Source organism: Podarcis muralis, chromosome 15 (genome assembly GCF_964188315.1).
Source record: "Podarcis muralis chromosome 15, rPodMur119.hap1.1, whole genome shotgun sequence".
Taxonomy (NCBI): Eukaryota; Metazoa; Chordata; class Lepidosauria; order Squamata; family Lacertidae; genus Podarcis; species Podarcis muralis.
In genome coordinates, this window is record NC_135669.1 from 32,416,693 (window position 1) to 32,436,927 (window position 20,235).

At 48.7% G+C, this 20,235-nt stretch overlaps 1 protein-coding gene across 2 annotated transcripts in view; it reads left to right on the plus strand.

The window, feature by feature from the left end:
- ZZEF1 (zinc finger ZZ-type and EF-hand domain containing 1) overlaps nucleotides 1-11,648 on the plus strand; it is a 74,948-nt gene extending 63,300 nt beyond the window's left edge. For both annotated transcript variants that reach the window (XM_077919531.1, XM_028708684.2), the window contains exons 50-55: nucleotides 165-333; nucleotides 2,064-2,162; nucleotides 3,573-3,738; nucleotides 5,815-5,965; nucleotides 6,606-6,677; nucleotides 8,584-11,648. In XM_077919531.1, coding sequence (XP_077775657.1) covers nucleotides 165-333; nucleotides 2,064-2,162; nucleotides 3,573-3,738; nucleotides 5,815-5,965; nucleotides 6,606-6,677; nucleotides 8,584-8,658 — 732 coding nt within the window. In that variant the 3' untranslated portion in view covers nucleotides 8,659-11,648. The remainder of the gene's footprint in view (nucleotides 1-164; nucleotides 334-2,063; nucleotides 2,163-3,572; nucleotides 3,739-5,814; nucleotides 5,966-6,605; nucleotides 6,678-8,583) is intronic.
- Nucleotides 11,649-20,235: the final 8,587 nt, after the last annotated feature.

The window sequence follows — 20,235 nt, forward strand, 5'->3', positions numbered from 1 at the left end:
TTGTTTACAGCGGTGGTTAGGAACCTTTCCCTCTCACCTGGGGCAGCTTTCTGGGACCCTCGCCTCCAGTGATGGGCTATGGCCCCAATTCCTCACATGCGCTCAGCTGTCTTTGTGGTGCTCATTGGTCCTCTGTTAAGCTTGGCACCTGCTCTCTCCCACAGGATAAGGTTCACATCCCTGGTGCTATATACCTCTCCGTCAAGTTTGATTCTCAGTGTAACACGGAAGAGGGTTGTGATGAGCTAGTTGTAGCCAGCAGCTGTGACTTCATCCACGATCGCCACACCTTCAGCGGGCCTCCGCACAAGTGGACAGACTTCGAGCTTCCAGGTAAAGTTTTGCAGCGTTGTTGAGGGGAGGGAGACCATTAGATAAGCTAGCAAACATAGCGCTGACACTCTCTGGTGATACTTAGATGCCAGAAACATTGATGCAGCTTAAGAAGCAAAAGTCCTATAGGTACTAAATGAAACTGGGCATACATGAACTGTGATGCTCAGATGAAGGGGCTCCTTCCACAGAGCGGGAGCAAGTCTCTCTAGAGCATAGTTTGAGACACTGGCAGGAGCATCTTTTTCTCCGGTTGACAAATATTGTCAATGGCCATCATATACTATAAAAAAGAGAGTTGGTTCTTGTCACCTCCCTACACAGTCTGTTCCACTGCATTAACTTCTATGACAGCATCAGACCCCACACTTCCCCCTCCCCAACCGTCCACCGTGAATGCAGAACAGACTCTCCAGTGGCGAGACATCTCCAATTTTGTAGCTGCCAGAAGGAAAAGAACTAGCCTTACTGGTCACTTGTTGGGTGTCCTCAGGGAATGGGGCCAGCAAGTGGGTTCAGCGATGTTATTTGAGAGACTATAGCTGAAACCTCCTCAAGGATGTATATTTTTATATACAATTTTATATTTTTGTTTTGTTTTGTTTTGTTTTGTTTTGTTTTGTTTCCTGCTCGTCGCTCCAAGAGTATGTTACGACATCAAAACAACATTAATAACAGTTTGTTTGTTTATTATTTATTTGTTTCTTTATTATTTAATAAAGGTAAAATAACAAACAAATATACACTTGAAGTGTATATTTTTAGGGCCCACCATATTTGGATTGGAGTGCCAAGTCATTCAAATACCTGAAAGGCTGCCTCCTTCCCTACAGACCCTCTCGGATGCTCTTGGTAGTTCCTCTGGCCTCATTGTTGCTTCCAGCTGTGGAGGCAGAGCATAGCCATCATGGCCAGCAACCATCAATAGCCCTCTTCTCCTCCATGAATGTGTCCCATCCTCTTTTAAAGCCATCCAAATTGGTGGCCATCACTTCCTCCTGCTGGAGCGAGTTCCACAGTTTAACTTTCTCCCTTTCCCCTTTCTGAAGTGGGCTCAGTTTTGACCTAATTTCTTCTCCCCACCACCCCTTAGCTCTCATGTGTTTCGTTCTTTTAGCTTGGCAGAGAACAAAAAACACCATATGTCTTCTCCTGCGCTGTGAGTCATCGCTTCCTTAGCATCGTCGGGGAGAGGTTTATTAATGTAGAGAGAGTTCCATAAAATCCTGCCTTTGTTCAGAACATGTTGCCTGTCAAAAATATTTTTAAAAGATGCAGAAAACATGGCAACGTATTAGCGATTTGCTAATAGCAGACGTTTCAGCATCTGGGATCAGAATCCTGTTTTGTCTTGCAAATTACCTTTGAAAAAACAAACCGCTCCTCAGTGCAGAAATCTTTGAGCAATTTCCTTTGCAGCGCTGAATTCTGAAAAGTCGAGATGGTTTTAGGGTTGTGTTTGAGATGTGTTCAGGAAACAGTACTTGCTCAGTTATAAAACCCTTTAGGCCATGACATTTTTCTTATTCTAACTTTTTTTGAAAAATGAGATGCTGCTGCTCCATGTAACACACAGGATACTGCCAGGAATCCAAAAAACAGCGAAACGCAGACATGCAGCTTGGCCTGATCCTCAACCCTGCCCCTGCCCCTTTGCTTATAGTGTGCGTTTTGAGCGAGATTGTCTGTGTCCCTGCTTAAGAGAATGCTTTCCTTCGCTCTTGTAACAGGGGATACCCTCTACTATCGATTCACCACGGACATGAGCAACACAGAATGGGGTTATAAGTTTACAGTGACGGCAGGTCACCTGGGGAGGTTCCAGACAGGTAAGTGCTTTTCAGAGCCACAAGTCAAAGATCATCGTAGTCTCGCTTTCCTTGTGACGGGCCGGGGATCTTGAGGAGCAAAGCCTCTTTTTTCTTAAGATAACACTGAGCAGTGGAAGAGAGGGGGCAATAACCCAAGAAGGTGTTAACGCAGCATGGGTTTCTCTTCTGTGCAGAGCGCAAAAGGTGTTTGAAATAAAACATTACGATTCATGCAAACGGGAGCATTCATTGATAAGAACCTAAGAAGAGCATGCTGGATCAGGCTAGTGGCCCACCTTGCCCAGCATCCTGTTCTTGCATCAGCCAGCCAGATGCCTCCATGGGCAACCCACAAGCAGGACCTGTGCATGAGAGCGTTCTCCCCTCCTGCGGTTTCCTGCAACCGGTATTCAGAAGCTGTGGAGGCAGAGCATAGACGTCGTAGCTAGTAGGCAGCAGTAGCCTTCTCTGCCATGAATTCCATAAGAGTTCACTGTCCTGTGTGCCACCTGGGGCAAAAACTTGAGGGAGGGCAGTTTACAATATCTTAACTCAGGACTGGGAAACCTATGACCCTCCTGATGTTCCTGGGTTCCAGCTGCCATTAGTCCCAACCAGCATGGCTAAAGGTCAGGGAGGATGATGGGTCCAGCATCATCCGGAAGCTACACATTCCCCCTTGTTGCCCTTAATTGTTGGTTGGTTTTACATCGTTCTATGCACGGGCGTGGTTGAAAACATCGAGGCCAGTCTTTGCTTACCTGGCTTGCTCCAGATGTTTTTGGGATACAGCTCCCATCAGCGCCCAGCTTCGTATGGCCAAGCTGGCTAGGACTGATGGGAGTTGTAGCCCAAAACATCTGGAGAGAAGTCTGGTTTAGACAAATAAGTACCTGCGTCAGGATTAAGAGTAAGAAGTTTATTCTATTACGGGACAAGTGATACAACCTGTTCTGAGGCTAGCTTTGCTAAATATGTTTATAGAGGACTTTCTGTTTCAGGAACTACTAAAGCTTTTCCATATCTGCAGCTAGAAATCTCTTGACGCAATACTGTATTGGGAAGCAGCTACTAACTCTAGCGACACAGTGGGGTTAGGCTATGGGACATAGCTCTTGCAGAAAAACGTAGGAAGCGCTAAGAAACACAAAGACCTAAAAAAACCCCCCAAAAAACCCCACCTGATTTTGAAACTGTAAGGTCCATGTTTATTCAGTTCACTGGAAATGGTTGTTTGGTCTCCTCGTTCTCCGTGGCTCGCTTCAGGACAGTCTGTTAAGACAAGAGACTAAAAGGCACCTTCTCTAAACAACTGTACAACCTGCTTAGCATTTAACTGTGTCATTTACACTGAGGAGAAGGAACACATCTTATCGGAGAAGCAGAATGGCACTACGGAGTATCCAATGTACGTATTTTGAATTCCAGGCTTCGAGATCCTGAAGCAGATGCTGTCGGAGGAAAGGGTCATCCCCCACATCCCATTGGCCAAAATCTGGGAGTGGCAGGTGGGCGTGGCCTGCAGGCAAACTGGCCACCAGCGACTGAAGGCCATCCACCTGCTCCTTAGGATAGTCCAGTGCTGCAGCGAGAGGTATGCCTGCCAGTCTCAGGTTTGCTTTTCCCCACTAAGCTTCCAGTCCTCATGAAAAGCAAAAAATAAAATAAAAACATAATTCCCCCCCCCCATCCCCACCACAAAGATAGCAGTGTTTTCGTGTCTCATGATTTCTTTTGAAATATTATTTCATGATTCCAAAGGCTGCTCTTTTAATCTGAGATCTGCTTCCCCTGCCTGATGTGCAGAAAGATGGGCTTGGCCAGTGATAAAGGCAAAAGAAATGTCATTCGAAACGGGTTTGAGCCACAAATGGCTGTGTTGGTGCTCCTTCTCTCCCTAAGCTCTGGCCCATTTGCCACAGAACTTGGCCGTTGGAGGCCTGGTCTACCCACTGTGTTCAGGAAATCTAATACTGTGCAAGGAAGTGGTGGGATGTGGTTTATCATGCAAATGCCTCTGCTTTTAAAATCAGTGGCCAGAAGAGTCATTCTGGAAGCCAGATAATACTGGGATATATTCAAGGTCCTCATACAAAGCACCTGCTTTTATTTGCTTATTTAGAGCACTTGTTTCCCCCGCACTTCAGCCAGAAAAGCTCCCAGGGTGGCTTACATACGATCAATGCAGTCCCTGCCCTGCAGGCCCACGGTCTAAAAAATACAAATAAATTCCTTCCCAGCTCTCCCACCTGAACTAAGACAGGATGTAACTTACAAATCTAGCTCAGTGCCATCTACCTGTCCCGGCAGATGCTCACCAAGGTTTTTCTCAGTCCTGCTGTATGGAATCCTTTAATTCGCAGCTGGTCAACTTGTGGCCCAGGAACAGTTTAGTGCCTTCCCAACTTCATTTTATGTGACCTCCTGAAGCTGCCCCAGCCTTCCACCTCGTCAGACTTCCACCCTTACTGTCTAATTACTCCCCTTTCCCACCTCTGGATTGTGTGTTGTGTGTATTGCACCGAAGTCAGAAAGGAATTGCTCTCATTAGATTTCCAGAACATTACTTCTGACTCAACCTGCTTAGGGAACTCAGATCAGAGGTGCCAATGTTGAAAATTGGAAGTAGAGCAGCCTTTGTTTTGGGTTAATCTCCGGCTCTGCCCACCTCCAGCTTACGTTATACCACGGAGAACTGGTTTCAAATCCATACTCAGCCATAAAGCATACTGGGTGACCTTGTGCCAGTTTCTACCTAATCTATCCCACAGGGTTGTTCTGAATGTTACACCTGGGGTGGGTGTGGGAACATGAAACCACGTACCCTCCCCTGAGCTCCTTGGTAGAAAGGCAAAATAAAACAAAATAAAAATACATGAGTATATTCCAATCAGGAGCTTGAGAAGTCAGCACACCTAGGGAAGGTGGTAAGGTAAAGGTACCCCTGCCCGTACGGGCCAGTCGTGTCCGACTCTAGGGTTGTGCGCCCATCTCACTTAAGAGGCCGGGGGCCAGCGCTGTCCGGAGACACTTCCGGGTCACGTGGCCAGCATGACGAAGCTGCTCTGGCGAGCCAGCGCAGCACACGGAAACACCGTTTACCTTCCCGCTCTAAAGCGGTACCTATTTATCTACTTGCACTTAAGTGTGCTTTGGAACTGCTAGGTGGGCAGAAGCTGGGACCGAAAGCTCACCCCACTGCGGGGATTCAAATCGCCGACCATACGATATCGGCAAGTCGCTCTGTGGTTTTACCCACAGCGCCACCCACGTCCCGCGGGAAGGTGGTAGCTCCTATTTAAACTATGGAACTCCCTCCCACAGGAGGCAGCGATGGCCACTCACTTGGATGGCTTTAAAGAGGACTGGACAATTTCATGGCTGCCAATGGCTGTTAGCCATGATGTCTCTGCTCTGCCTCCACAGCTGCAATCAGCAGTGCTTCTGAATACCAGCTGCTGGAAACCTCAGGGCCTCTTGTTTTCAAATCCCACAGGCCACTGTGAGAGCAGGATGCTGGACTAGATGGGCCGCTGGCCTGATCCAGCGGGCACTTATGTTATGTAATTAGAAGGTGAAGAGGGCTTCTGCAATCAGACTGGGACTGAGGACAGCTATTCTTCAGAGTGGCAGGCCTTCTGTGTTAACTCAACCCTCCTCTTTCTTTCAGGGACTGTGACCTCACTCTGCTGAAGCCGCTCTGGCACCTTTTCAGCCGCATGGAGAACAGCATGCGCCACGATGTGACCAAGTCGGGAATCCTCCTCCCGCTGCACCGGGCGCTGACCGAGCTTTTCTTTGTCACCGAGAGCAGAGTTGCCGTAAGCACTTCTGTCTTCTCCCTTGTGCTGGGAACAGCTGCTGAGCCATCGGATTAGACCAATGATGGCCAAACCTGGCCCTCCAGCTGTTGGGACTACAACTCCCATCATCCCTGACCACTGGTCCTGTTAGCTAGGGATGATGGGAGTTGTAGTCCCAAAACAGCTGGAGGGCCAAGTTTGGCCATCACTGGATTAGGCTGTTCTTCCTCCTTTCTCTTCCTCCCTCCCCTTCACTTTTGTTTTACTTAAGAATAACCAGGGCTTTATCGGGTACAGATCGCGATCAGAATGAAATTAGTCATGCTCTTTTCCCACCAGTTGTAATGGAACGATGACTTTGCTTGCAGGGGGCTCCTGTTTTAACGCTGTTCTCAAAGCGTGTTTGAAAAGGGCACTCTGGTCCTGTTGAAGCATTTTGCAATTCAGGATCAGTTTCTAGTCCCTCCCTCCCCTCCCTCCCAAACCCCCCCCCCAAAACGTACCTTTGAAATGAAGTTACAAAACTTGTTCTGTATGTTGGGATCCATGGGTGAGTTAGTTTATTTCCCTCATGCAATGCCATTATGAAAACACACTCGCTGCAAAAGCTTGTTCCTGGATTTTGCTCCTAGCTCTCATTCACACTCTCTGCTTTTAGGAACTTGGATCTCTGCAGGATTACTTGCTTGCCTTAAATACGGAAGACCATCTCCACCGCTGTACAGCGCAGGTAAAACCTCCAGGAGCCCCTGCTGATCTCCCCTCCTGTCCCCAAACTTCTTCTTCAGCAGAGGCTGCTTTTGAGACGGGTTTGCCTTAATTGCTGTGCCCTGGAGACTCTTGAGACAAAAGAGCAGAGCTTTGAGTTTGGGCAAGGGAGAGACATTCCACTGGGAGACAGAAAGTATTAGGAATGGGGAGGGGTGAAGCTCTTGGGAGCCTTTTAATTGGGCATCGTTCTCATAAGACCAGAGGAGGCTCTTGTCTCCTCTGAGATAATTCACATTATTTTACCAAAAGAAGACAAATTTAGAAACTCAAAAGTCAGGTCCACCATGAGAATAAACAGTTGGACACGTGATGTGACTTCTAAATCTGAAGCAGATTTAGTTTGAGTCCGACTGGTGTCTGGACAGGGGTCGGGGTGGGGCTGTTCTGCCAGTCCCAGATGACATTGGGCTCCCAACTCCCATCAGCCCCAGCTGGCATGGCCCCAGTGGGCCCAGGGGGTGATGGAAGTTGTAGGCCAGCAACATCTTCAGGGTCCCCCTGTCCCTGATACAAGTGGAAGCCTGTTGGGATGTGCCCATCTGGTCCAGCATCTGGTTTCCTGTGGTTCCCAGAATCCTCTGGGAGGTTCATAAAAAGGGCACAAAGTCAATCTCCTTTTCTTCTTGTTTGCCTCACTCTCCCACCTGCCTTTTTGGGGGTATGCTCCCCAAACCTTCTGCTTCCATTTAGCTTGAGGTGTGTGTTACATCAGTATTTTGTGCCCTGTGCCCAGATGAAACATAGGCACACTGCTGCCCCTTCGTCAACAAAGTTATGACTTCCCCGGCAAAAATCCTTTTGTTTAGAACAGTGCCATGAAATTGGAGAGAGGCGGGGTAGGGAAGCGCTCTCTCACCCATTGTCCTCGCAAGACTACAGTGGTACCTCGGGTTACAGACGCTTTGGGTTACAGATGCTTCGGGTTACAGATTCTGCTAACCCAGAAATAGTACCTCAGGTTAAGAACTTTACCTCAGGATGAGGACAGAAATTGCACGCCAGTGAGAGGCCCCATTAGCTAAAGTGGTACCTCAGGTTAAGAACAGTTTCAGATTAAGAACGGACCTCCAGAACGAATTAAGTTCTTAACCTGAGGTATACCACTGTATTTTGCGTGCTTGGCGATTCCCTTGAGCTTTGCACCTGCCATTGCCCTTGAGGCCCTGTGATTGGTGGTGGGCACAGGCAGAGTGCCCCCGTGTTGCTCGCAAAGCAGAAAAGCGCTATTCAAGCAGAATGGCTGTGCTGTGCCTCCATGGCCAGAGGCAGTGACTGCTTCTGAATACCAGTTGCCAGAAGCCACAGGTTGGGAGAGGGCTGCTCTTGTGCTCCGGTCCCAATTGCAAGCTTCCCATTGGGGCATCTGGTTGGCCACTGTGAGAACAGGATGCTGGACTAGATGGCCCATTGGTCTGAACCAGCAGGGCTTTTCTTACGCTCTTAGGATCATAAAGCAGTAGAATTGGATGGGGACTCCAAGGATCCTGCGATGCAGGAATCGCAGGTAAAGAATCCCTGACAGGTGGCCATCCAACCTCTGCTTAAAAACCTCCAATGAAGGAGAGTCTACCGTCTTCTGGGGGAGCCCACTCCGTTGTCAAACAGCTCATACCATTAGAAAGTTCTTCCTAATGTTTAGTTAGAATCTCCTTTATCGTATTTGAATCCGTTGATTCAGATCCTGCCTTCCGGAGCAGCAAAAGGCAAGCTGGCTCCATCTTCCATGTAAACAGCCCTTCAGGTATCTGAAAACGGCTCTCATATCATATTCCAGTCTCCTCTTCTCCGGAGAAATATCCTTGAATGGGAATATGCTGAAACCCATCAAGCCTTGATGCTCAACTCTCCTTTTCTTTCCCAAACAGGCCCTGAAAAACATTGCTGCTCTTAGCCTTGCCATTAACTACCCCAACAAATCGACGAGCCCCTGGAACGTTTAACCACAGGCTCTTTTCCAGCTCGGAGCGGGGATGGTCCTTGCCCGTAGGAACCGTGGGGGCGAGCGTCCTTCGCCCGGAGCGGGTACCAGAGAAAGGAAAAGGGGGGGTCCCTTCTGCTTCCGTTTATGTGCACTCCGCGGGCAGCCAGCCAGTCAGTCAACTTTCCGCCCCGATGTAGATTCTGTAAAAGCAAAAAGCGCACTTCCAAGGAGAAAAGGGGCGCACTCTCTCTCTGGAGCACCTTTGCGCGTCACCTCGAGTTATGTATGCACTTCTATTGTAGCATGTCTGTGGAACAGTATTTACTTTCTCTGAATTTCGGAAGAATGATATGGGGGGAGCAAGAGGGAACGAAGACCTCCCCCAAAGGAAGAGATGCCAGGCCTTCTTCTGGCTACCACCCCACCCTCTTGCCATCTCCCCACCACCACCACTCGCCCCTCCTTATATAAGCTGAACAAGGAACTGAAATGGACTGGTCGAAGCGTCATTTCAAACTCAAAAGCGGGTCTGGCCCATGACAACTGGATTGGCCAAGGAAGCAATGGAGGAATCTGGAAGTACAACGAGGCTGGAGGAATCCTCTAGGCTGCTGCTTAGGGGGTTTTCCCCCCTCCCCTCTGAAAAGCTGGCTGCAACCCCAGCCGAGGGAAGAGGAGGAATCTGGAGGAGACCCTTGGTGAGAGACAGCGACACTCCTGCTTTTCCACTAGATGCTCTCATGCTGCTGGCAGCCACGGCTTCTTGCCTGTGACGTAGAAGTTGTGGCCTGGATGTTGTCCCGGTTGCTCTGCGAGGAGCCACGATTAAAGGGACAGGCGCTTCTTCCAAGATGGCATCTGGAAGGGGGACGGAGGCAGACGGTGGGGGTTCTCTTCCCCTCCACTCTGAATGCTGGCAGTGCAGGATGGGTCCAGCTCTTGAGCGATGAGCGAATCAACCCGTCTGGCTTCACACAGCAATAACCACACAGTTCCTCCCAAATGTGGAATGCGCAGGGAAAACCTCTTGGGTGAAATAAATGGGCTTTAATCTCTTGTCCTGGGAGGGGGAGCCGGGGTGAAGGAGTTGCTTCTCCCCTCCAAGGGCAAACTTGCATGAAAGGCAAGGTGCTTGTGTGTGGCAGGAAGAAAAGGGTCTTGCACATTTGCCCCCAAGTCGCTAGCTTTATTTTTCTAATTTCCTTTGCCCTCTGCCATGCTGGCGAGAGACCTCTCTCCTCTGCTTCGATGTCTCTTTCTGGAGTCTCTGAGGAACAGTGGAGCTGGGTGAGCAGGAATAGCAAGGAAGCCGGCCCTGTTTGGCAAGCAGACACTCTGCCCAAAAAGCATTGCCTCTCCCCAAGGGCAGAGCGCGCACCACGGGGGAAAAACTCATGCTGTAGTTTTCGTGACAATATTTTAAGGCGGCGGCAGGTTTCTCCTTGACTTCATTGAGTGAAAGGAAGGTGATTGCGGCAGTGGCTGGAGAGGCAATGAGAAGGAAAGGATTGTTCTGGGACGAGCCTGTATTGAAAGGCTGGAGGAATGTGGCTTGGAACCTTGCTGGCTTGAGATGCCGCAAAAGATGGTGCTTGGGCAGGACACGCTCCCTGAGAATGGGAAGACACAGCTGCAGGAAGTCTTCCCTTCGACAGCGGGAGCTCTGCTTCGGGGTCCTCCAGGTGTTCTTCGACTACAACTCCCATCATCCTGGACCATCCACCTTGCTGGGTTGGGGCCGAGTCCAACAATACGTGTTGGGCCACAGCCTTCTCCCATTCCAGGGTGGATCTTTGCTCAAAGCGCATTATCTCTCATGTACACAACCCACAATATCAGGGTTGGGGTTTTTGTTTTGTTTTAGGAAAGGTGACTCTTTGGGAAGCTGTTTTCCCCCAACTGTGTGTCGTCTTGCTAAGCATATCAGGGGTGCGTCAGGGTCAGCTACCGCAAAATAGCAGGGATCTTGTGGAGCTCCACCCAGGCTGCATCCAAAGAGATTCACAGGGATCACTTTTCGTGAAACGTTTTTGACCTCTTGAGGATGTCAGTTGCAGGAGGAGCAACTTGTTGGAAAGGTACTGGGACTCGTCAGAGACGCAACGGCTGGAATCTCCGCTCCTTTTTTCTTTTTAATTCTCTCTCCCCCTGCTCCCTTTCAACAACACCCCCCCCCAAAAAAAAGACCCATTCCGCAGAGTCATGGTATGTACAAAAGGCTTCTCATTGTCTCTGTCATGGCTGCTGTCCTCACTTCCATTTCTGATTGGCTGATAGGTTTCCATGTGGCCTATAAAAAGCAAATGGATTGGATGGGACTGGCCCCTGTGCAGTCCTTGTTCCCCACATCCAGTGAGGGGGTTTTGAGCCAGTAAAGAGCACCGTGGATTTCAACCCCGCTTCTTTCTGGAACTTCCAGTGACGAAGATGACTTCTGCCATTGCCTTACATTGGCTGCTCTTCACATTTTTCTGCCCCACACCTCAAAAATAAAAAATAAAATTAAAGATATTTATGAGCTTCCTTTTTACTAGAACAGCAGTGTGAAGAGGCAGGTTATGAATTGAACTAAAGTATTTTAACATCCCAGTTCATCAGAAATCCATAGGAAAATGCAAAATCCCAGATTTGAATGAGGGAGGGGAAAGAGAATAAATTGTGCCTATAACAATTATTGTGTGTGTCGAATTGCATCTTGTTAAGAAACCACCGACATTCAAACATAGCTCTCTCTCTTTTTTTCTTTTCTTTTTTTTTGACATAAACATTTGAAATGGGTGGTTGTTAATTTTCCTTTGTTTTGTTTTATTTTGGCGTCATGAAATCTAATCACTTATGGAGGGGGGCCCTCCGTTTTTGGTTTAACATTATTAAAAGCAACCCCTTAGATTTATTCTTGTTTGGTTTAATGTGTATTTTAAGGAAAAGAAGATATAGATGCAGTGGATATATGCAAATGGAGAGATATATTGTAAAAAAAAATCTATTAAAAATGGAAGTACAAGGATATGCCTGTTTATGTGTGTGGTTATTTTGCTGGGGGTGGAGCCATAGTTAATGCTGTTCTGCAAAGTTGGCAGTTTGGATTTTGGAGCTTTGATTGCAACTTCTGCAGAGACTGGGGTGTGTGTGTGTGTGTGTGTGTGTGGAGAGCGCAGAAATCACATAGTATTATCGGATGTGATGGGACACCAAGGGTCACCTAGCCCAACCCTCCTGCTGCAGCTAAGGAATCCCTGACAGTTGATCACCCAACCTCTGTTTAAACACCTCCAACGAAGGAGAGAGCTCAGCACCTTCTTAGGTCATCCCTTCCACTGTCAAACAGCTCTTAGCGCCAGAAAGTTATTCCTAACCAATTCTGTCTATCCCACTAGGAGCTCCCCAAGGATCTTCTTCCTCGGGCTCTCCTAACCCTAGCTTAGAAACCTTTCCAACCCACTAGATCCCTGCCTGGGGCCAACCACTCCTCTGGCCAGGCCAGCACCCCCACCTGGCCCATGACTAATTCTTGATCCAGCGCTGCAGCTCAAAAAAATTCCCCCACCCCCAGTCCCTCAAGAGGGTGTTCTGCATCTCCGACAACCTGATCCTTATTAAGTGGAAATGTCACGTATGGAAGAACTGGTCAGGGGATCTTTGCAGTATCATTGATGTTCTTTCATGTGTTTTTAATGTGCACTGCCCCAGGGTCTTCCAATAAAGGGTAGTATATAAATTTAATAATGATTAAATAAATAAATAAGCAAGCAAGCAAGCAAGCATGTGCTTTAGGTTATGGCCTTTCGTGGGCTCCTGTTTGCTAGTGAGCCGCTTTGCTGATTCAACTCTTCTCCGCCGGGTTTCAAAGCTGTAGACTCCCCTCTCTCAGACACTGCACCTGTTCTTGCCATCCCTTAAATCCCCTCTCTCTGCCCACAACCCTCACTTTATGCTGCATTCTATAAAATGACTCCAGACTACAGTTCTTCTGAATATAGAACCTGGGGTGGTATTCAACGCTAGTCCTACAGAGAGTGTGAGAGAGTCGATGGATAGACTATTAGCTACCTTATACTGAGATCATTGAGCTCAGTATTGTCTACACTGACTGGCAGCAGCTCTGTAGCATATCAGACCAGGATCTGGCCTCGTCCTGCCTGGAAATGCTGAGAATTGAACCTTGGGAGACCTCCTGCATGCACGGCAGATACTCTGCCACTGAGTTATGGCCCTTCTCTAGATCCGTAGGAGTTTATTAACATGACCTTACAGGTTTGGCAATTTCAATGGATTGACTTGAGTAGGAATTGGTTAAATGCGACAGCCTGTGCCTGTCCATCAACCCCAAAGCTTGTACTGCACTTTTCATTCTCTCTGTGGAGTCAGTGTTGCGCTTGGTTTTCAAATGCAGTGCGACCGAATCACAGAATCATAGAATTGGAAGTTTCCACAAGAGTCGTCCAGTCCAACCTCCTGCAATTCAGGGATCTGTTGCCCAGCGTGGGGCTCGAACCCACAACCCTGGGGCTCAGAGTCTCACGCTCTACTGGCTTGGTCTCTGTCCAGACTGGCTAAGCCTTTCCCTTCTCTGTCTCTCTCTCCCTCTCCCCCTCGTAGCTAAGACACCAAGCCTGGTTGCTGAAAGGCTGCTATCGGTGTTAGCATAGCAACCAGCTCTCACGAATCTGACAGCGGCCCACTGCCGCTGGTACGTTTCGGAGCCAGCTTCTCTCAAACCGCCTGCGGTACTTGACCCTCCACGCTGCCCTGCCATCCAGGTGCGGATCTACCCTTCTCTGTCGTCTGCATTTGCCCACAAGTGGGGCTGCCCCAGTTCTGGGTGGGGTTTCAAAGGCATGAATGGAACTTCACTTAGCCCTCTTGCTGAGCTATGTGTGATGTGAAACTTTAATATTTGTTTGTATTTATACCCTGCCTTTTCCTCCAAGGAGCTCAAGGCAAACTCTGCCCTCCAGATGTTTTGGAACTACAATTCCCATCATCCCTGACCACTGGTCCTGTTAGCTAGGGATCATGAGAGTTGTAGTCCCAAAACATCTGGAGGGCCGAGTTTGCCTGTGCCTGATTCTCTGTAGTTATTTGCACCTGGCTCCTACCAGGCAGAAACTTGCAAGTTGTATATTCAACAACAACAGACATTCTCACCCACTTGGTGATTCAAGCCTCCCTTTGCCGCCTGGAGGGGCCAAGTAAACCCGAAGACTTCAGGCCAGCCCTGGAGGTCTGGCAACCCCGCACAGGACAGATTTCTCCGATTTCTGTTCTGATCTGATTGACTCCAGCTCCCATAGTCCATTAGCTGGTGAGAGCTGAGAGTCCAACAACATCTGGAGGGCTCCCTGTGTGTGATGCAGATGCAAATAAGGAGAGGCTGTGTGGTGTAGTGGTTACAGTGTTGGACTAGGACCTAGGAAACGAGAGTTCAAATCCCCACTCAGCCATGAAGATCACTGGGTGACCTTGGAGTCAGTTACTGTCTCTCAGCTTGGTCCAGCATGCTGTTCTCACAGGGGTCAACCAGATGAAGTCCTTGGACATAAAGGAGGGATATGAACGCAATAAATAATCATTAAAAAGGGACATTCGTGTCCCTGGTGCTTCCCATTCCCCTGCCAAAAATGGAATGATCTCGGTTGACAAAAGCAACGTCAAGTCACCTCCAACCTTTGCTGCCAGATTATTCCGATGTCTTGAAATAATTGATTTGACCTAAATGCTCCTTGTTTCGTTTTTTGGGCTAGTTGCCAGGTTCCTACAGGAAGTACTACTTGGAAAGGGAAGATAGCCGAGAAGCAGATTCAAATGGGCTCAATGCGGAAGTTCTGCTAAGCCAAGTATTCCGTGTTTGCCGCTGTCACCTCCAGCATTTGCACAAGGGAGGGGAAGGAAAAGGGATACCCTCCCCACTTTGCATGGGAAGGGGGCGGGGAATTCTCAAACTGGGCCGACACCTAAGACTTGTGTGCTTTCAAAAACAAGAAACATCTTGACCACTGTGGTCCGTGTGTTGGTAACCTTGAGCTATTATGCAGCCATTGCACAGATGAAGCAGGGTTCTTCTTGGGTTCTTAGGCTCACTGCAGAGCTCAGCCAACTATCCACAATCGGTGAGATGGCGGATAGTTGAACCGCTGGCTTTGGATGTGTGTGCATGCTGTGTGTGAGTGTGTGTATCAGGCAACCTTTTCAGAACAGCTTTTTAAAATCAAGGACTCAGGACTTCCTGCTCAAAGAGACTTGTCTGGGAAAGCCCTGGTGTCCAAGGCAAGCTCTGCTTGTGCTCCTTTGGGCCCAGCAAGACTTCAAACAATGGCACATTGTTTTTGTGAGGCCACCGAGAATAAAGCATGAGGCGTCCCGCCGGGCCTGCCTGGTTCCTGTGGAAACTGCGAGGTCAGACTGATTTACGATTTGTTTAGGTGGTCCTTGAGTTGTTTTGTCGGCGGGGGAGGGAATTGTACCAAAGTGGAACATTTTTGACGGGCAACAATATCCTGTAGGAATAATGTCCAGCATTGTGATTTTCAAGCAGCGTCCCATCTGCCACTAGAAACAGTTTAAATTCAATAATTAAAGTCCAAACCACTTGGAGGACGAGGCTTCGTGCTGTCTCTCTGTATGATTCCCTGCTCTGAATAAGCCTTTTTTTAATCTGAAGAGACATGCACAGCAGTGACTCATTCAGAAACACAGGAAATAGACCCTAGATAGGGTCAACCCAGAATTGTATACTTGGAAGTGATTACCGAGGGTAATTTAGCCGAACCCCCGGCAAAGCAGGAATCTCAACTAAAACATCCCTGACAGATGGCCAACCAACCTCTGTGTTATGTACTGACTTGAATAGGATCCAAAATGCAGCAGTCTGATTTGTCCTAGAACAATAGGATTCAGAATGCATCAGTCTGATTGGTCCTAGAACAATAGGATTCAGAATGCAGCAGTCTGATTGGTCCTAGAACAATAAGACCCAGAATGCAGCAGTCTGATTGGTCCACAGAAGCCACCCAATCCAGCTCCAGATGGAAGTGAATCCACAACCTGATTGGCCCACAAGAGAATCCCGGAATTAGCCAATCATGTGGGGCCCATTGTGTAAATAATGTATATAAAGCCGACATTCTGGGGGAACTTCCATTCCTCCTTACCACTATGAGCTGAATAAAGAGCATGAAATCCACTCTCGACTCCGAGTATATTTCACTCTGCTTACGTCAACCTGGTCAGCTTCCTCTGAATGTTGCCATTTTAATACAGGGGGAAGGGGTTAGCCAGCTATCAGCAGGTTGTGAAATGCCAGTTGAGGGCAGGGATAGAGAGTCTGTAGCACTGGAGAAAACTCCAGGGCAGTGGGTACTTCGGCACCCACAATAATATATTTGTGGAGGCTGGGCAAAGTTGAAGCCCTTCGTTGTGGGCACATGCAATCTTGTGGGCACAAGATGGCACCTATGAGTAGCCACCCTCTAGAAATGTTGCTGGGGTCAACCCCCCATCAGACCCAGCCACTGGGGCCATCAAAGAGGGATACCGGGAGCTGGAGTCCACCAGCACCTCCCACATCATTGGTCTAGGACAGGGGTCAGCAAACTTTTTCAACAGAGGTCTGGTCCACTGTTCCTCAGACCTTGTGGGGGGGGCCGGACTATATTTTGAAGGGGGGGGAGAATGAATGAATTCCTCTGCCCCACAAATAACCCAGAGATGCATTTTAAATAAAAGGACACATTCTACTCATGTAAAAACACACTGATTTTCGTATTGTCACGCGGGCCGGATTTAGAAGGTGATTGGGTTGGATCTGGCCCCTGGGCCTTAGTTTGCCTACCCATCACCCAGCTAGGATGATGATGAACCACTTAAGGCCCCTGAATCCCTCCCTTACACAGTGGAACCTCGGTTGCCAAACACTTCGGGAGTCGAACGTTTTGGCTTTCAGACGCCAGCAACCCAGAAGTGAATGCTTCCATTTCTCCGTTTTTCCCCAATGGATTTTGCCAACCATCCATTGAGCCTCGGTTGTCGAACGTTTCAGAAGTCGAACCGTCTTCTGGAACGGATTACGTTTGACAACCATGGTTCCACTGTATTTGAGCTTGCTTTGGCTTAGACAGGCCTGCAGACGGAGGAACTCTTCACACAGAGGACAGCCCTCAGACAGCTTTTTCTCCCTCCTCTTCCTGCCGCCCGTTCCTTCCACCCCAGTAGTCAACAGAGCCAAGGAAACTGGCACCACTCTCTTGAGTTACATAAGAATATACGTAGATCCCTGCCGGATCAAACCAATGGCCCCTCTGCTCCAACATCCTGTTCCGACAGGGGCCAACCAATGGCCTCTGGAATACCTGCAAGCAGCACCAGAACCCCTCCTGAATCTTCATTTTAGATTGTATTATGATTTATGTGGAAATAGTTCAGTTTGGTTGTGTACTTTTTTGATGTTTTACTTACCTTTTATGACTACTTTTGTTACGTTCATAGTAGTGTGGGTTTTCAATTTTGTTGGAAGCCGCCCAGTGTGGCTGGGGCAACCCAGCCAGGTGGGCAGGAGAAAGGAAATAAATAATCAGCCAGTGCTATTTTTCTAGAAAGGGACGCAGGTGGTGCTGTGGGTTAAACCACAGAGCCTAGGACTTGCCGATCAGAAGGTCGGTGGTTCGAATCCCTGTGACAGGGTGAGGTGAGCTCCCGTTGCTCGGTCCCTGATCCTGCCGACCTAGCAGTTTGAAAGCACATCAAAGTGCAAGTAGATAAATAGGTACTGCTCCGGCGGGAAGGTAAACGGCGTTTCTGTGCGCTGCTCTGGTTCGCCAGAAGCGGCTTAGTCATGCTGGCCATGTGACCCGGAAGCCGTACGCCGGCTCCCTCGGCCAGTAAAGCAAGATGAGTGCTGCAACCCCAGAGTTGTCCGCGACTGGACCTAATGGTCAGGCGTACCTTTACCTTTACCTTTACCTATTTTTCTAGACAAAGAGATGCCAGAGCTCTCAACAAACTTCTCCCTTGTTCTCTTAGAATGGCAATGGCGTCCACTTGAGAGGTGCCGGAAATGAGTTCTGGCAAGTTCTGGCTGGAAACAAAAGCCCTGCTTTTAGCAGCAGTATAGAAATAAAACGATGTATGTTTATATGTGTGTAAAGGGAGTCCATCTCAATTAATTTATTTATAGTTTATTAATTAAATTTAATCCCCACCCTTCCTCCCGGAGGAGCCCAGCACACAGCGAGTCTGAGTTCTCCATCTCAACGATTGTTACACATTGGAAAATTGGCAGCCGCCTTTTCCATTGTGAGGGACCATCTTACATGAAAGGACTTCTGAAGCAGTGGCCTTATCAAGGCCAACATATTCTCCGACAGCCTCCTCCTGCCAACTGTGGCAAGGTCTTATGTAAGCCTGACTGAAGCCTCTTGTGGAGGTAAGGGTGCCAGGAATAGGAGCCCACTTACAGGATGGTCAGGTCACAAGGCAAGGTCAAATTTAGGGCTGGGGGAGTCGCTGAGAGAAGGAAAGCCTAGTTAGAGGCCAAGGCCAGGGACACACAGGAAGGTAAGTTTGCCAAAAGGGGCCCAGTCTGTGGCCCTCTAGTCTCGTGCTATGCCCTGCCCTCCATTTATGCATTTTTCACCTGTGGCCCCCTTGGAATATTCTGGGGCCCCGGGTAGGGAAACACTGATGTAGATAACTTTGTTGGAATATGGCATCCTTTTATAAAATACTTTACTGATAACCCTGAAGAATGGCAACGACCTAAATCACAGATCGGACTTTGGCAAACTTAGACTGATCCTTCCTCATCGGGGGGAGGGGGCGAGCTGGGATTTTGTTTTTGCATTTTCCCCTCTCTCTCTTTTTGTAATTGTTATATAAGGTAAAGGTACCCCTGCCCGTACAGGCAGACTTTGGGGTTGTGCGCCCATCTCACTCAAGAGGCCGGGGGCCAGCGCTGTCCGGAGACACTTCCGGGTCACGTGGCCACCGTGACAAAGCTGCATCTGGCGAGCCAGCGCAGCACACGGAAACGCCGTTTACCTTCCCGCCAGTAAGCGGTCCCTATTTATCTACTTGCACACGGGGGTGCTTTCGAACTGCTAGGTTGGCAGGCGCTGGGACCGAGCAGCAGGAGTGCACCCCGCCACGGGGATTCAAACCGCCGACCTTTCGATCGGCAAGCCCTAGGCGCTGAGGCTTTTACCCACAGTGCCACCCGCGTCACCCGTGTTATATACTGGAAATATACTGGTGTTATATATTGGAAAGTAATAAAACTATATTTAAAAAGGCAGTAGCCCAGCAGGTGTCTGTGGGAAAGCCACGAGCAAGATCTAAACACGAGAGTACTCTTCCCACCTGCAGTTCCCAATATCTGGTGTTCAGAAGCAAACTACTTCTGACCATGGAGGTATGGATGGTGGGATTTGTAGTCTAGTAGTAGCTAGAGAGGGCCACATGTTTCCCCAGCCATGGACCCTATAGGAAGGTCCACTTCACAGATCCACCCGATGAGGGTGGAGTGGGCAATTGACAAAAATGTAGGCCATCAAAAATTGTGCCAGTCTTCAAAGCTACCACAAGACCCTTTGCTGTTTAAGAATGTAAGATGAGCCTGCTGATATTGAGCCAGGGGTCGGCAAACTTGTTCAGCAGGGGGCCGGTCCACTGTCCCTCAGACCTTGCGAGGGGCCAGACAATTTTTTTCGGGGGGGGGGGGATGAACGAATTCCTATGCCCCACAAATATCCCAGAGATGCATCTTAAATAAAAGGATACATTCTACTTATGTAAAAACATGCTGATACCCGGACCGTCCGCAGGCCGGATTGAGAAGGCGATTGGGCCGGATCCGGCCCCCGGGCCTTAGTTTGCCTACCCATGCACTAGCCCATCCAGTCCATTCAACCACCCCCTATCACCTGCCACCCAAGGCAATCCCTGACCCCACTGACTGCGCTGACACCTTGCTCATCAGCTAACCTCTTCCTTTGTCCACCTGTTCATTTGGCTGCTCCCTCAGCCCCAGCTTTCAGCATCTGTCTCCACCGGCACGTTGCCCTAATGTGACAAAGATGGTTGCCAAGGCAACAATTTCATTAAAGAAAATGGCAGGGTTTTAAGCCCGTCTAATTTCTCCAAGCAAAGTACAAAAAAAGAAAAGAAAAAAAAGAAGATGCTCTGGGGCTGCAGATTCCAGTGTTTCCACACCCCCTGGTGGAGTCCCATATGTCTCTCTTGAACCCCAAACCCTCTGATCAATCCAGGATTTAATCCCTCCTCCTCCTCCTCCTTCCCTTTCCCAGGCTGATTCCCCAAGGAGCCAATTCCCTTCCTCTCATTTCCTGGGAAACTTTGTGATGGCATAAAAAAACCCAGAAGCCTGAACATCTTCTCATGGAACCACGTGACTGGGTCAAGGCCTTTTATCTGGCGGAGATGCTGGAAATTAGGGTAAGGGCTTCATGGTCAAACATGAGCATGGTAATTAAAAAATAAAAAAGGGTAAGAAATGTATATGCTACCAGGGAACCACTCCTACTAAATCCCTACTCCCATAATGGCTGTCGCTAATTATTAAAAGTTCATCCAATATTATTTA